Below are 18,567 nucleotides of genomic sequence, written 5' to 3'. Positions count from 1 at the left end.
GCCCATTTTCTTGCCAATGTGTATTTTTTTATGAATCGGAATATGATTTGAGAAGGCAGGCATAATCATTTCTTCGCCATGAGGGCACTCTCTGACAAACTCTGGTGGCCAGTCTTTTTCAGCTAACAGGATGTCATAGCCTTTAGAAAGTTTTTCCCAAAAGAGACCTTTTATTTTAGTTTTATCTCCCTCTATACGTAATGTTATTTCATACAGTTTATGGGGCACACTAACTCGTGTGTCTGCAGTTTCCACCTGAATGTATTCATTTGTGTCCACTGTCTCCAGAAGATTCATCAGGATCTTGCGAGCTATGCTCATTTCGGCTGCCCTGTCTAGCATTGTCTGTGCACACTCTCCGTTTTTCAGTTGTGTCCTCAGAATTCTCGGCATGTTTAATTTTAATATTGCTACCTTCTTTCTGGGAAATTGTGATTTCTTACTTTGATGAGCAGGTTCTTTGTCTTTGGACATGACGTGCTCTTCTCTGTGTTCTGACCGTCCTCTTCTTTCCGATTTCTGTGAGAAAGTCTGAAAAAATCGAGAGGGACGTGTATCAACATCTTGATATCTATCAGGTTTTTTCAAATTATCCCTGCCGGGTTTGACGTAAGGTTGGACATAAGACGTCACTAAAAACTAACAGTTCTTGCCGGACATCAGGAGTTCTTGTTCAAATCAAAACAAAAGCAGGGAGGAATTTCCCGGGCTGCTGGAGGCTTGGTTTGTTTAAAGAACGTGTTGTGCTTTCTAGGAGTCGATGGCAGTAGCCGTGCTGTGCTTTGGACTGCATGGGCTATTACTGAATATGGATCTGATTCTTATGCCTTTATCAGGATATTATTGATTATAACCTCACAACCTCCCGGTACCGGCAGAGAGGTGTAGGTCTACCATTGGAGACTCGGGAAACCACAACCTGCAAATCAAGCGATTGTTCCCGTAACTTTTCCTGCCCGTTGCTGATGTTGTAGCTTACACCCACATTGATAGGCAATTACTGCACAACACAGGTACCTTTGAACCGTTACACACATTGAAAGACTCACCTTAGCAATGTAAAGGCTCTTTGTAGACAGTTTGAAATAGCACAGACTATCCTTTATATACATGGTCCTGAAGAATCGCTGGTCAATAGACACATAGCGAGAAACATGTCGACCTTTTATCTACTCACTAGTCTAGACTCGCACCAGGGAACATTATTTCCCGTCGCGTTTATTCCATTTCCTTTTTAATTTGGAACAAGGGACCGCTAGAATAAACTTGATCCTGGTACCCTTTACCCCAATTGTAACCTCCACTAAATGTCTACACAATACTGGCCCTTCACCCGCACTTCACCCATATGGCAGTTGGAAAAAGATCTCCGCCAAAGAGCCCCTCTTTGAGGTGTTGCCCGTTCGGTATTGCATCGCCGACCCAAAGAGGAGCATTGCCGATGATGAAGCATGACATGTGTGAGGCCATTATATCCAACAAATTGGATACCCAAGCGTTCTATCACTACGCACTGTGTCACCAACACCAAACATCCACCTGGAATAGGAACAGCCAGGTACCTTTTGTATTTTATAACCTCACAAGGGCATACATCGGGAATATTGAATTAGGGTCCTAGATATAAACATAACACTTTGCCTGTGTTGGTTGTGGAGTCCATTTGGTTTGCACCTTCCCTTCCGCCGCTGTCGTTTTTTCCCTCTCTGGCGGTTCTGCATCGGTGACTGCTGACCATGGGCCCGCAGTAGTTTCTCTCTTCGCTGCCTCAGCGCATCTTTTGGATAGTTCTGCCTTTTTCACCATGGCTATGACTTCCTTCAGGGTAGCATCCCCGTTTACCCATAGTTTGTCTTGGATCACTGTGATTTTCATGTGCAAGACTATTTGGTCTTTGATAAATTCGTCATGCAAGGCACGAAATTTGCATGTGATCGCTAATTTTTTTAACGCCGCAATGTAGTCCTCTATGGACTCACCCACTGCTTGTTTCCTCTGTTGGAAGTTGTATCTGTCTATGGACGTGCACACCGCCGGTCTATAATGGTTGTTCAGGTCCTCTATCGCATGTCGGAACACGTCATCATCAGCGGCCTTTCGTTGTGTGGGGACCAGATTCTGGAAGACCCTGATTCCTTCTGGGCCTAAGTTGTTGAGTAATATTATCTTCCTCCTCTTGCTGGGAAATGCTTCGCTTCCCCATTTTCATCTTCTAGTGCTTCTAAGTAGCTCATGAAATATTCTCTCCAATCCTCCCATTTTATCAAGGGATCGCCCGCTTTAGGTAGGAATGGGATTGGTGTATTAAGTGAGGATGCTTGCGCACACATTTCGGTGTGTCTTTCTGGTATTGCTTCTTCCCCTCTGGGACTGTCCGGTGCACTTGTGCTTCTGTGGTGTGTTTGGTCTTGCTTGGGCTCTAAGGCACCCTCTTCACTGTGCTGTGCTTGTTCCGCCAGGGCCCTGGATGTTCAGTTGGTACTTCTAGCTGGTGATGCTGCGCCTAGCGAGAAGTTCTTTCCCTCTGCTTCTCTACTTTCCCACATTGTGGGTAGTACCTCTCTGTGGATTTCTTCCCCTTTATTTTATCGCGCTTCTTTGTTTCTTGGGTGTGCCAGTTTTGGCCCCCCCCTTGAAGCTCTGATTATGCTCTCACCTTGGGGTTTGGGTGTACCCTTCCACCTTTATCACGGGCTGTTTATGTCCCACTGGTTGTGAGTATCTTCTCTGTGGTTGCTTGGCAGCTGTGGTACTGTCCTCTGCCACGCTCTCCTGCTGTATAAATTTCCCCAGGCCAATGTTCCTCGTGGTCTCCCTTGCTGCGCTCTCCAGTGGGTCCTAGTGTTGCCTTCTCTTCAGGTCCCAGTCTTATCACCACTGTACCATCGTGGGTTTGTCCCTACATGAGGTACTAAACACTTTAAGGGTTACAGGAAGTTTTATTATTAATAACAGAAAAACGCCGGGAAAAGCGTCCGGACCGTTCCGATATCGGCGCTCGATTTGTCTCCAAAATGGCGGCTGCGCCCTACGTCATTACGCTCTTGCGTAATGACTAGAGCGCGACACTACATAAGTATTGAAGTTTTTCCGTTCTGTTCACTTTGCGGAAGTCAAAGCAAAATTGGATAACCCATCTGATTTTGGCACCAGAACAATCAGTGAGTTCCACTCGCTAACAGAGGATTCTATAACACCCATTTTCCACATGTTTCATACCTCTTTCTCGATGGCCTTTCTACGTGGTTCAGGAATCCTATACGGTTTAAGGCATACCTTTTCCCCAGGCTTGTTGGTTATTGAGTGGTGGGTTATATTGGTCTTTCCCAGAGTGATGGAAAAGACTTCTTGTTAAGGCCTCAAATAATCACTCAATTCCTGTTTCAGATCTTCCTGTGAGTTGGGGATTGATGCACTGTAGGACCTGGTCATCCTTATCTACGGAGCCTTCAAAAAGGACTGGGAGGGTGCCCTACATTTCTTAAGTAGGTTCACACGGTAGATTTTAGACTCCTTCCTTTCTTTATTGACCTCCACTCTATATGTAACCAGGATTAACCAATGTATATGGGCCCTGCCATTGACACAACAGCTTGTTTTCAGAGGAAGGCACAGTAGGAGTACCGGATCCCCTACAGCAAATACGTGTGTTTTAGTTTTTTTGTCGTATTGTGTTTTGTGTGTCTGTTGTGCCTACTCTAAATTGGTTTTCACTATCTCCCATATCTGATTTAGGTGGGTTTTTCCGATCGGTGACATATTCTAGGAGGGGTTTTGTATCATCCTTTCCCTGTTCCCACTCTTCCTGGGCCATATTTAATAAGGTGTGGGGCTCTGTGCTGAAGAGTAACTCAAAGGGGGAGAACCCTGTGCTGCTCTGGACCTTGCACCATATAATGAATAGGGCCAAACATAGCATTTGCTCCCATTTCCGTGTTTTCAGGTCTAACAGTTTCTTTAGGGTGCTTTTTAGAGTGGCATTGTATCTTTCTACGAGGCCATCCGTCTAAGGATGGTAGGGAGTGGTGTGTATCTGTTGAATACCCAACTGGTGACACACTTGTTTCATGAGCCTGCAACTAAATGGGGTGCCCTGATCAGCCAATATTTCTTTGGGAAAACTCACCAGGTGAACAGCTCTATTCTGGCTTTTATGATCTGGGTCATATTGGGTTGACACAGAGTGTCCGCCTCAGGGTACCGGGTAGCATAATCCACCATTACTAGGAAGTAGTGGCACCCACTGTGGGAAGGAGTTAGGGGCTCTATTAGATCCATTCCTACCCATGCGGAAGGTATGTCAATCCAAAATTGGGGCACTAAGGGAGCTCTCACGCTCTTGTGTTTCAGTGGACTTACAAATAAATATATTGATTGGACAATACCATTTTTAGCTAAAGCAGTAATCTATGTACAGTATAACGAATGCACAAAGGTTGGAATTAGGGGAGAAATATAGGATTAAACAAATGTAAGCTGCTTATGAATTGTCAAAAAGCTTTTTCATTGTTTACAACGTTTTAATTAATTAACACAATAACCCTTTACTTACTTACCCATTAAGAATGAACATATAGATAGAATTGGAAACTGCACTGTTTACTTTACAGAATGAGGAACGATGCAAGTTGGTCCAGAGGAAGCCCATTGGAAAAATGAAATTAATGCTTTATGCATAGGTATTCTTATTGTTTAACTGGTAGTTCTTTCACAGCAGCAATGAGGGACAAACAGGAAGGAGTTTTGCCACTACGCGCCAAAGATAGTGTACTTTTTTCATCCCTCTTACTGGTAGTTATGAGGAAAAAAACTTGGTAAAGAGGAGGCGACTGTTACTTCATTATTAGAGTCCATTATTGCTGAGACAGAGCCCACTGGTTGATTATGACGATGAGACTTGCATGACACATGTTTGGATGACTTTGTAATGTTATGGTGTGGCTTTTCTCCTCACTTCAACATGCTGATGGAGTTATTCCTACACCAACACTTTTTGTTGGCTCTAATATTTGTGAAGATACTAATTATTATGTCCTCAGCATGGCTCTAACAGATCCATTGACTTCCCTTCTAATCCACCTATATGTAGGTATTTGTACCAGAAAAGAGCCATGCTTGTTTATAATAAATTGTGATGTGATATTTAATTTCTTGTTGATCAATATTTGTTAAAGAATTTATTGAGAGTGGTTCATGCGTTTCTGTAGTTCGTGATTATTGTAGAGCGCTACAGTTGCTAGGCTACTTGATTCAGCACCATTAATACCAGATCAGTTAGGAACATTTTAGGTGGTGTTACCTTAGAGGTAATTCAGTGTTTAGACCGGATCACTGAAATAATATCGAGAGACAGAATATCGACCATCAAGAATATCGTTGACAAAATATCGACAGACAAAATATCGAGTTTCTATCTACAAACAGGTAAGTACAAAAATATCGAGTTAAAAGTATAGTTTAAAAAAATATATTTTTACAAAATATCGACTTTACTAAAAACAATGTTAAATTAAATTAATATTAAAAATTAATTACTAAAATTTACTTGAACATACTTAAATTAACTTATAATAATTAAATAATTAATGAAAGTACAAAAATAAAATTTTTTAATTCATATTTCTGAAAACATATATATATAGTAACAAAATATATTTAAATAATAGCCAATATTATTAACGTACAATAGCAAAAGTGTAAAAATTACTATTCCCACTCCAAAGAGTGCAAGCATAGGGTAAGCGTTGGATAGCGTAGGGGTTAAAATTACTATTCCCACTCCAAAGAGTGGAACAGTAGGGAAAGCGTTGGATAGCGTAGGGGTTAAAATTACTATTCCCACTCCAGTGAGTGCAACAGTAGGGAAAGGGTTGGATAGTGTAGGGGTTTAAATTACTATTCCCACTTCAGTGGGTGCAACAATAGGGAAAACGTTGGATAGCGTAGAGGTAAAATTTACTATTCCCACTCCAGTGGGTGCAACAGTAGGGAAAGCGTTGGATAGCGTAGGGGTTAAAATTACTATTCCCACTCCAGTGGGTGCAACAGTAGGGAAAGCATTGAATAGCGTAGGGGTTAAAATTACTATTCCAACTCCAGTGGTTGCAACAGTAGGGAAAGCGTTGGATAGCGTAAGGGTAAAAATTACTATTCCCACTCCAAAGAGTGCAACAGTAGGGAAAGCATTGGATAGCGTAAAGGTAAAAATTACTATTCCCACTCCAAAGAGTGCAACAGTAGAGAAAGCATTGGATAGCGTAGGGGTAAAAATGACTATTCCCACTCCAGTGGGTGCAACAGTAGGGAAAGCGTTGGATAGCGTAGTGGTTAAAATTACTATTCCCACTCCAAAGAGTGCAACAGTAGGGAAAGCGTTGGATAGCGTAGGGGTTAAAATTACTATTCCCACTCCAGTGGGTGCAACAGTAGGGAAAGCGTTGGATAGAGTAGGGGTTAAAATTACTATTCCCACTCCAGTGGGCGCAACAGTAAGGAAAGCGTTGGATAGCGTAGGGGTTAAAATTACTATTCCCACTCCAGTGGGTGTAACAGTAGGGAAAGCGTTGGATAGCGTAGGGGTTAAAATTACTATTCCCACTCCAAAGAGTGTTACAGTAGGGAAAGCGTTGGATAGCGTAGGGGTAAAAATTCCGATTCCCACTCCAGTGGATGCAACAGTAGGGAAAGCGTTGGATAGCGTAGGGGTTAAACTTACTATTCCCACTCCAGAGAATACAACATTAGGGAAAGTAAATATTTCATATATTATTCAAAAATCTATAAATGAATATCTATTATTAATTAATTAAAAATAAATAGAAATGTTATCTAATATAATAATTAATATTTTAAAATTACTAATTAACAATAATTATTTCAATTAATCACCTATTAATACTAATTAATTAAACAATAACAATTAATTATTTAATAATTAAAAATTATTGTACAATTTTTTCCAAATAAATACATTTTAATTAATGTTATTATTTAATTAATTATAATTAAATTACTTCCCACCATATTCCCCTATAAACCCACAACACGCTACATAATTACAAAATAATCAATTAATAATAATTATTTTCCAATTACAATTCAATTAATTAACACATATAAAGTAATTAACAATTAATTACAAATTACTATCAATAAATAAATTTACATATTTAATTAACTATATTTAAATTACTTCCCACCCTATTCCCCTATAAACCCACAACCCGCTACAGAATTAAATTACGCAATAATTATAAAAACAAAATTCATTAAATAAAATTATTTATAAAATAAATACACACTTTTCACACATATTATAACATAAAAATACACTATAAACAATTATATATTATTAAAAAATCGATATTTTTAACTATCTATATTATATACTTCGATATTTTAACTATCTATATTTTTCACAGTCGATATTACTTCACTTACCTTAAAAACGATATTTTTGTTATCTATATTCTGTCCTGTCGATATTTTGTCCAGTCCATATTAAATACTCGATATTATGTCCAATCGATATTTTGTACTCGATATTATGTCTATGCACCGTTTAGACCCACTGGACACAGGAGACCTCCCTCATTTTCAGGTGAGGGTGAAATATTTCAGAACTTTCATGTGAAAGGATAGTAGACCTAATAATTTGGGGACCATTTGCTTGCACTGTTTCATCCACAATGAGGAATAGTGTAGGATATGTCAGCCATTCCTCTAATTTGGTATCAGCAGTAGCGGCTCCTCAAGGCAGTGTTGTGGGCGATGGGGTGGGGCGGGTGAGGGGCAGGGTGGGGGGTAGTAAACTCAAGAATTGGCCCGAACGAAGTTGAGTAAAGAAATAAATGAATATAACGAATTACATTGCGTGCTGCATCGCCGCTTTGGCGCTGCAGCTCGCGCAATGTAATTTGTTTTACTTATTTATTTATTTTCTCAACTCCGTTTGGCCCAATTCCGGAGTTTACTACCCCCCACCCTGCCCCTTCCCCGCCTCACCGGCCCGGAGCCCTCCCTCGAGGAGCTGCTACTAGGTATCAGGTTCCTCATTATCAGGAATGGGAGGATCAATAATAGCACTTTGATTTAAAACAGGATAGTCATTTTGTGTTGCCTTTTCCAGAGGAAGTGGTGTAGTTTAATGGTTTATACCTGAGCAGATTCTATTTCAGAATGTTCTATTTCATTTTAATCAGTTATAGAGGGTGTTAGAATGTATATACGGGGTTTGTAACACATTCATTGATATCTAGCAATCAGCAAATTGGAAATGTATTATTAATAAGAACATTAATGTTCAATTTAAAAGGTATTCGCTTAAAAATAAAGGACGGTAAATAGCAACAGAATATTGATCCTTTATGCTGTTGCACACAAGGAGTGTCAATTACACAGAACTGAAGCTGAGGTATTTCACTTTCTGTGCTCCATGGTCTCAGACTATTTGCTTTGATCTCTACACTATAGCTCGTGGCCCCTTTATGAAGATATTCAAATTTTGGGACAGGTATTTTAGCGTCTGTGTTTGGTCTCTTCCATACAGTGCATCCACTCATATCTCTTAAAACCAGGCTTGGACTGGGAACCAAAAACAGCTCTGGCAACAGTGTTCTCCTCGCTCTCCCTTTCTCTAATTTTCTATCTTCTCTCCCTTTCTCTCTTCTAAAGCACCTACTGTGCCAGCTGCAATTAACCTTGGTTAGCTGGAGAAAGTAGCAGGGGTGCCAGACGCACCTTCTGTCTTCGAAGCCAGCCTCCAAATGCTCCAGCCCACCAGGGAATTGCCCGGTGGGATGAATCAGTAGTCAGAGCCTGCTTAATTCCCCTTCATTTTCAGGATGTCTGACTTAATGCCCCCACAGACTTCAATCATCATACTCTATTAAAAATTGGCCTTCAATATGAACCATAGTAATAAGTAACCAACTTAATATTTGCACCCTTGACAGTAGAAATACATAAAAAAAATGTGAGCACTGCTCTGTGTTACAGAACGCCATAATGATATCACGGATATCACTCTATCTGGATGGACACTCAGGAGGATGCAGCTTTGCTGCAGCTCAGTTCTACTCTTGCTACAACTCCCTCACACTTCTTTTCCTACCCACCATGTTTACCCTCCACAGGCCCTTCTGACCCAGGAGAGGAGATCCCTCACTTTCTCCTCAAACCCAAACTGACCCTGAAGAACATGAGCTGCATCAGTCTTTCTGGGTTCTGACAGTGTTGCTAGAAGCTGCAGGTAGGTCTTTGATCCATTCAGACCCACATCTTGCACCAGTTTTTTGCCTGGTACAGTGGGCCTGGAATATGCCTGGAATATGCAACTAACATAATCCTGAGACAGTAGGTGGCTGATAGGTTCAATAAGAAAGGACTGCACCAGGAACCCCAGGCTCATTGTGTAAACTTGGCATTTCATAGAGAAGCAAGCTACATATGGATGTGGCCTCACTAGCCTCATTAATGAATAAGCATCAAATACATATAAACTTGTTATTGAATGTTATGTTTGATGGTGTTTGTGTGGTGCACCTCTGCCGTTGGTGTAGCCTGAATGCTTTGTGGGTAGTCACAGGTGTGTGAGGGAAGCATGCAACCGGGAATACTTCAGATTGTTCTACTCAACATAATCTCCTATGCCGATGACACCCAGCTCATACTCTCACTGTCAGAAGACTCCCTCCTCCACAAGAGCCAGCTTCCACATATGTATGATGAATGTTGTCGACTGGATAAAAGACAACTGTCTCAAGCTCAACTCAGACAAGACGGAAGCCCTCATTTTTGGGAACAACATCTCACCATGGAACGATTCATGGTGGCCCGCTGAACGGCCTGCAGGAATCAGGAAAGAATCTGGCGAAAGACCTATGACAACAAAAGCAAATCGATATATAAGGACACAGTAGCGGTCTATAAAAAAATGATTCAGGAAGAAAAAAAGAAATACTTTGAACAGCAAATAGAAAAATCCAAATATTCAAGTAGACAACTGTACGAGGTGGTTAAGACACTGGCAGGGAAATCGGTAGATATGAGCCCTCCCCATTCGCAGGAATTCTGCGATGCGTTGACTGGCTTTTTCTTCTCAAAAGTAAATGATATTTACTCCGAATTTTCAGTAACCAAAACCCATGTTAATATTAAACCCAAGCAACCAAGTAAGCCCCTCGATTGCTCACTCTCTCAATTCAGGGAGATATCGAAGGAGGAGACAGCAGATTTCATGAGGCTTATAAAAACGGGCTCAGCCTTAGATCCCTGCCCCCCAAAAATCTTCGCCCCTGTAATTGACTTGGTTAGTGAAGTCATAACTGAAATTTGCAATGCCATGTTCCATTCAGGGGTCTTTCCGGATAGGTTAAAGAACACCTTACTGAAACTTCTCCTTAAAAAGATCGGTCTAGACAAAACCACATTGAAAAATTATAGACCTATTGCCAGCCTGCCGTTCCTGGCCAAAGTAGCGGAGAAAGCCATGAATAAACAACTGTCAGAATATATCGAACAAAACAGTCTTCTTGATGACTCTCAATTTGGGTTCCCCAAAATGCATGGAACTGAGACCGCACTCATAAAGGCTGCTGACGATATCAGGACCATCAAGGACCAAGGAGGCACAGCGGTTCTGGTCCTGTTGGATCTTTCTGCGGCCTTCGACACGGTCAATCACTTCATCTTGATTGACCGTGTCGAAGAAATGGGCATTCACTCAAGGGCTAAGGCTCTACTGGCTTCTTTTTTGTCAGGTAGAACGCAGGCAGTGACATTGGGATCATTTCAATCCGTTGATCTCGCCCTTCCATGTGGCGTTCCGCAAGGCTCATCCCTAAGTCCGACACTTTTTAACATCTATGTGTCGGACTTAGCTAGGGTTATTAAAAACTACCGGATGAGCCTGGCCACATACGCAGATGACACCAAGTTGGTGATTGCCATCAAGAATGATGGCGAAGAAGTATCCGCTCGGTTTCAGGAAGGCATGTTGGCAATCAAGGAATGGATGGCGGAGAACTGTCTAAGACTTAACTCAGAGAAAACTGAGGTAATGATTTTTGGAAAGTTATCTCCGCAGTGGTCGTCAAACTGGTGGCCTACCCCACTTGGAGCTCCCCCAGTACCAGTGCAAAAGGTTAGGAACTTAGGGATAATTTTTGATGATAAGCTGAATTTTGCTAACCATGCCAATCAAGTAGCATCATCAGCCTTCTACAAGCTTAGGCTCCTCAAAAAAATCCTACCATATCTTCCAGACAACGCAAGAAAAACAGTGGTGAGCTCCTTGGTGCTTTCGTCTTTGGATTACTGCAATGGATTATTTGCAAACGCTCAGGCCCGGGTGGTGGCCAAGCTACAACTTATCCAAAATGCAGCAGCAAGGTTACTATCTGGCACTCCCAAATTTCACTCCATTAAGGAAGTAATCAAGAACTACCATTGGTTAACAGTGAGAAATCGCATCAGATTTAAAACCTTGTGCCTCACCTTCAAAGCACTAAACGGTCACGCCCCGGTGTTTCTCAAACAGAAGCTTTTTTTCTATCAACCCAACAGATCACTCAGATCTGAACAGATGCACCAATTGGCAGTGTCACGGACCAGGACGGTCACATGGGGTGATAGATGTTTTACTAACACCGCCGCCAGACTCTGGAATACTCTTCCTAAGATAATTAGATCGTCAACCTCATTACTTCAGTTTAGAAAATTGTTGAAAACCTGGTTGTTTGACCAATAATATTCTATGGTATCACTTTTGGAGTCCGATAACGGTTTATTACAGAGACAATTAGCAGAGTCACAGCGCCAAGACACCCACGGGTATATGCTGCGCTTTATAAATGTTTAAAATAAAATAAATAAATAAATAAATAAACTTGGCTCATCCCTCGCCCCGACAGACCACACCCATAACTTCAGCATCTTCCTGGACAGCAAGCTATCCATGAAGAAACAGGTAAACACAGTCTCATCCACCTGCTTCCACACCTTACGCATGCTCTGCAAGATCTTCAGGTGGTTCCCAGTCAACGCCAGAAGGACCATCACGCAAGCCCTCATCACCAGCAGGCTGAACTATGGGAACACACTCTAGAAAGGAATCATCGCACACCTCCTTAAGAGACTATAGACAATACAAAAATCATCAGCTAGACTCATCCTCGACCTCCCCGGACACTTCCACCCCACACCCTTCCACCCCACACCTCACCTCAAGAAGCTACACTGGCTCCCAATCCAGAAGAGATGCTGGTTCAAGATTTTGACACATGCATACAAAGCCCTGCACAACGAAGGACCAGCATACATCAACAAATGAATGAGCCAACCAACTAGACACCTACTATCTGCCTCCCTCTTCCTCGCAGATACCTCCGGATCTGCCAAGGCAACAGCGGAGGACATTCCTTTTCACACTTAGCAGCCAAGGCTTGGAACGACCTTCCCCTGCACCTCAGAACCACCTCATTACTACAGGAATTCAGGAAAGTACTCAAGACCTGGCTGTTCGAATGAACAGATCACCTCAAAGCTGCGTGCGACCGGCAACTGGCAACCAGCAACCAGAAGCTAGCAACTTCAGTGCCTTGAGACCCTCATGGGTGATTTGTCGCGCTTTACAAATCCTGATTGATTGATTGAAAATCAGAGTCTGGTTCAGTGAATGCTGTGGCTGGGGCAGGAAGAGGTATGGTACCAGAGTATCATAATCAGAGGACTGTGTTCTAAATATTATTTCCAAAAATATAAACACATTACAGTTAATAACAGAAAATTCACACTCAATGGAGCATTATTTTTGTAAATGATATTTAGATCACAATATTTTGTCAAATGATACTTTTGTTATTAGTATTCTGGCATACAACCTGTGGAGGTGCTGGAAATAGCAGTAATCTGACAATCCTTAATTTGTGAAAAAATAAGTGCTGGGCCATCGTCAGGAAGCCACTGCAGCTTGCATCAGCCCACTGCTCCTGCCAGCATTACCAATGCCAGTACCAACATGTCTACTAAGCATCTCACTCCACCAAGTGTGACAATTTAGACTACTTCAGGCCCCAAATGCTGTAAGAATGGCTTGGAAGGCAGGTATAATCAATTTTAAGGTTTACTGAAACAATAAACAACTGTTGTTGTGATCATCTCTATATAAGACAGTCAGCGCCACCATGTAGCAGACTGTTATAAGTGCCAGTGTAGAAAATGAAGTGCAGGTGCCAAGCATCGAAATCCACTAGCTCAAATTAAGCACTGGTTCAGAATAGATGAGGCGAAAACGAGGGATGCTTCTAGATCTGGGAGGGTGGTCCCTATTTTAATGCAAATGCCCCTATCCACCTGTCTCATTGGAAGTATCCATTTCACAATGTGTATACCAATGTTTTCCTGTCCTGGTGCACACACCATTGTCTTACCATTAGTGTCAAGGTCATGTTATGCATATAAGAGACATGGTGTCCCAGTGAGCATTTCAGTGTCTCGCTGTATCAATATGTTTGTCAATTTCTGCCTGATCCAATGTTTGTGTGAACCTCGTCACATTCCTATAGGTTTGTTTTGTATTAGTTGTAAAGTGCAGTGACTTGATTCTTAATATGGCAGATGAAATGTTGCACACTTCAGAAAACATATTTCTCATATTTAAGAAGGTTTGTTTCGATGCCATCTTATATAGGTTAGATTCGTGAAAGTTTGCAATGTAGAGCTATGCTCAATGCTGTTTTGGCATTACGTATGATAATAGTGGGTATTGAAATGGTTTTAAACAACCTATCAAGTAACAGACTATCTCAAAACAGATGTCACCAAATTTGCAAACTGATGTGCTCAGTGTGACTCTACGGTACTCTTGCATGATCTACCGTTGACCAGAAGATTGTCAGCGGCTTAGTGTGACTTTACGGTACTCCTGCATGATCTACCATTGTCGAGAAAATCGTCAGTGGCTTGGTGTGAGCCTACAATACTCTTGCATGGTCTACCATAGGCGAGAAGATCGTCAGTGGCTTGGTGTGACTCTGCGGTACTGTTGCATGATCTAACGTTGGCGAGAAGATCTCCAGTAGATTAACAGTTTTGCTAATGAAAGGATATGGAAAATGGACAGTAGCCATTCCAAGAGAGGATATTAAGCAAAATAGAAAGAGACATTACTGCGGATGTAACATCTGTGTCAAAGGAGACATCTAACTCGAAAACAAAGCTCATTAACGCAACAGTGTAACAGGGTTAGGAGCGCTCACAAGTAACTGTCTCAGGCGTCTCTGAAGTGTATTTCTTTGTTCTGCTGCTTGTTCTGCTGCTAAGTGGCCTCTGAATTGAGGTATTGTGGTTCTTTGGCGTATCTTGGTCAGTAAGATGGGGGGGTGAGAGCTTCAGATTTCACGACAATCTGGCTGGCGTATAATGTTTAAAAACATTATTCGATAAGTAGGGCGCATGAGAGGGGCTTAAAGGGCTATGGAAAGAGAGACAAATGCAGATTGTTAGGAGTACCAAGTGAGAGAAACACAATATTTTGTAAAATAACATTTCGTAGGACTTTCAAAACAGAGATGAGAGACAGAGTGTATTTTTGTCAGTGTGTGTATGCAAACATCACAGGTGAAATCTAACAGAAACTTCGCCATACCCGACTGAAAGCACATGTACCCTATTATTCATTAAAAAATAATTTTATTAGGGGGGTGTAACAACTCACACCACCCCTGCCTGCCCCCCACTCCGCCCTTACCCCCACCCCTCCCAACAGCTCCTGAATGCTTTCAAGTCTTCAGCTTGAAAGATTTGTATTTTGATTTAGGTGCAAGGGGTTACCTGCAAGGTCATAGAAAGGGCAGTATAAAAACTATCATGTCTGCTGGCTGGCCAGACTAGAAAGGCTTCAGTGATATCCATTTAGCAACTCTGTCACAGTTTCTCCTCTAAGTGCTTCCCCAAAGCCCCTTTGCAATTCTCCTTCCTCCCTCAAGGCGTTACCTTGAGATATCAGGTTATGGTTAGAGGTGGGGAAGGGAGGAGGGGCGGGTCTAAGCATTTTATATAAATACTAGCAGCCCATTCCGAAGTTTTCAGGGTATGAATTTACATTACAGAAGAACACATTCATTTGTGGTAGGCACGGGGAGACAAAGCGATTTGCCTGGACTCACGGGATGTTGAGCTTATGCCGAGATTCAAACGTAGCTGCCCAGCTCTAAAGTTCGCAATTCTAGAACTTGTGGCGAGAGGTGTGTCTAAAAGTGTATGTCGTGCTGGCCATCAATGAGAGAGACCTGTGCATTTTTCAAATCGGTGGTGAAAAAATATGAGTATGTTGCTGGAGATGTGGGCCGCCGTGCCACCAATGTACTTACCGGGAGAGGGTGAACACCCATTATTCCGCAACTTTCTTTCCGCATACCATCACTCCGCATACTTTCATTACGAAAGTACCATGACTCGGTAATGCCATTATAACGCATGGCATTACATTTTATATGCTTTTACCACGCATACATTTACAACGAAATTTGTGGGTAAATGCATGAATGGTAAAAGCATGTTTTTTTAAAATATTTGGATAAGGTAAGTATGAGTATGGTGTATATGTTTTGGGGTACTGAGTTATATGTTTTGGGGTGTTTGGGTATTTTAAGGGTTCAGATATAGTTTTGGGTTTTGGGGTACAGTGGTATTTTAAGGGTTCAGGGGTAGGTTTGGGTTTTGGGGTACAGTGGTATTTTAAGGGTTCAAGGCTAGGTTTGGGTTTTGGGGTACAGAGGTATTTTACGGTTCAGGGGTAGGTTTGGGTTTTGGGGTAAAGGGGTATTTTTAGGGTTCAGGGCTAGGTTTTAGTTTTGGGGTACAGGGGTATTTTTAGGGTTCAGGGGTAGGTTTGGGTTTTGAGGTACAGGGGTATTTTTAGGGTTCAGGGCTCGGTTTGGGTTTTGGGGTACAGGGGTATTTTTAGGGTTTAGGGATAGGTTTGGGTTTTGGGGTACAGGGTATATTTATAGGATTAAGATGGGTTAGTGTTTAAGGGTGTTGGGGTATTTTAAGGAGTAAGGGTGGGTTATGTTTATGGGGTGCAGGGGTATTTAAAGGGAGCAGGGTGGACACCCGGAGCTCGAATGTACAGAACCTGGGAAGAAAAAACAATGAAATATTGGGCACAACGCTCGCTTTATTTTTTCCGTAATCCCGCGCCCCGCACACGCCCACGCCCCCAGCACACGGCCACAGCACACGATATGAGACATGGCATGAAGGGCGGAACGTACCACACGCCCCCATTGTTTGTCACACCCCCAGCACACGCCCACAGCACAACGCAGACACGCCCACAAGGGACTACTTTGCTGGCACGGTTCTTTTACCTTTTAAATGTATATGGTTGGTGTCTGCATAGCCTATGTCCTTCTGCTGCAACTGCCCTTTCCAACGCTGAATTGGGTGTTGTGATTGGTGCTGTGGTTCCTGAGATTACCCGCCTCAAAGGTTTGGGCTCTCTCTTCATTATATTAGTATAGATAGGCTCCCAAATGCTTCGACAGAGGAGTAATTTAAATATACATTCCCTTTTCCGCACAAGAATATTATGGCATCAATTAAACAGAAAGAGTCTTTTCATACACTATTTTATTGATTTTGTGTTGGTTTAATTGTATATTAGTGTTCCATTTAATGCCTACACCAGGATAAATATTACAGTTGTGAAATAAACTCATGTATGAACGTGCAAAAACCTGTTGTACGAGTTTACTAACATTCGAATCCAAGTTCGCCGGAGCTAGGCCTCGAATTACCATGCATTGCTCACTGGCGTGGAAAATGGTGCCAGGAACCTCGGTGGCGTTTCGCAACACTCAAACGGGAAACAAACCACACTTCAGTATGTCTTAGCTGAAATGGTTTTAAACACATTTTTGGAAAAGACGCGCAAATTAGCATAAATCCGTTTTCCTTTTCCCCCAGCGTTTTTGTCCTCATAGAACCACCATTTCATGCATAAGATCTCTCTTGATTACCTTTATGTTTGGGTGCGGTAAAACCCACCAAGGAAACACTTTTACCGTACAGAGCTGTTTTGTTTTTGCCCTGGTGCGGGTTAGCATTCAATTCCGATTTCTACAGGTTGGAATGTGGGATAAGGCAATAATAACACACGTTTTCCTTTGTTCTAGATGCACAGCTCAGACTCATGCAATATTAACCGGTATTACCTGTGCAAAATGTGAACAGCAAAGAAAACATCAGTCCAACTTCAATTCGAACTTTGTGCATGACTTGCAATGTCGCATCGGGAGTAAAACCTCCTTCCCACCAGTTCAACAGGATCTGCCCACTTGTAAAGATGACATAAAAATATTGAGTAATGAGTACAATTATAACATTAAAATAAAAAAGCGATGCTTTAGATACAAAAAGAAAGTATCAGAACCATGAACATAGTTGTAATAAGTAATTGAACAACATAACAATATAAGTCAGTTTCTGTGTGTTCCCGCCTTTTGTCTCTCGCGGTCTACCACAGGATAGTAGTGTGCATTCACATTATTCCTCTACACGCAGTTATGGTTTTACAGGGCTGAGCATCTATCTTTTCTTTTTAACAAATTCACAGGCAAAGAAAATGGTCAAATCGCACTCCACGTCATTCCATTTGCCGGTGCTGAGCATTTCCACGCAGTCCGCCTCCCCGGAAGTGTCGTTGGGCTCACTGTCCTTCCAGCTGCTGTAACTCTTCACCGGGGTGTTGTCGGTGTACATGAATTGTCCTTCCTTTCCAATATCGTTGATACCAATGAAGACGCGGAAGAGGCCGGACTGGGAGATGTAATCGGCCAGCAGCCTATTGGTGGCTTCATCTCTGGGCATTGCCAAGTTCCCGCCCCGGATCCTGCACTGGGTTAAGGCATCTCTATAATTCCGTTCTTCTTTTACAATGTAGTAGAATTTGTCTTCGCTTTCCCTGATCCCTGCTATTACTTTAGAAAGAAAACAACAACATAGGCATTATTAGTTGGGAAGTATAAGTATGGCATAATCTATTCTGCACTGAATAAATTGCAAAACGTATAGAAGGAAATGATTGCAAAAGAGGCAAGAGTTAATGATTATTGCTCATGAAATAGTATTGCCCTTGGCATTCCACATTTGATTTCTCATGAACAATGTCACTTATCCTACGTAGATGTCCTTGTGTGTGGCTTTAGTACATGGGTTTTAAAGACCACCTGCAACAATTTGTGGCTGGAGGTATTTTTCAAAGCTAAATTTTCATACTGTGTCATAAACTCATGTTCGAGGGGAAAGGTCGACATAAATGGGCTGACAAACTCTTTGGCCACACAAAGCTCTTCACCTATAAGTCAATCTATAAGCTTGATAAGCTAACACAGCCAGCAAACTTATGATATAAATTTCACCCCTTTGCATGAATGATGGTACAGAAAGATTTTGAAGTTATGTTTGCTGGCCATCAGAACAGCCATGAAGTTGCTACTGATTGATATGGCTTAGCCACGTGTTCTTGAACCCCACAAGTTCATAACCTAGAAAAGTTCTTGC

General features: G+C 41.9%; 1 protein-coding gene across 1 annotated transcript in view; it reads right to left on the bottom strand.

The window, feature by feature from the left end:
- Positions 1-16,617: 16,617 nt before the first annotated feature.
- COLEC10 (collectin subfamily member 10) overlaps positions 16,618-18,567 on the bottom strand; it is a 370,568-nt gene continuing 368,618 nt past the window's right edge. The window contains exon 6 of the mRNA XM_086966145.1: positions 16,618-17,984. Within this exon, the coding sequence (XP_086822271.1) occupies positions 17,593-17,984 (392 nt within the window). The 3' untranslated portion in view covers positions 16,618-17,592. The remainder of the gene's footprint in view (positions 17,985-18,567) is intronic.

Source organism: Lissotriton vulgaris, chromosome 4_1 (genome assembly GCF_964263255.1).
Source record: "Lissotriton vulgaris chromosome 4_1, aLisVul1.2, whole genome shotgun sequence".
NCBI classification, from domain to species: domain Eukaryota; kingdom Metazoa; phylum Chordata; class Amphibia; order Caudata; family Salamandridae; genus Lissotriton; species Lissotriton vulgaris.
The sequence above is the reverse complement of the archived record's forward strand: the minus strand, read 5'-3'. Positions and strand labels throughout refer to the sequence as shown.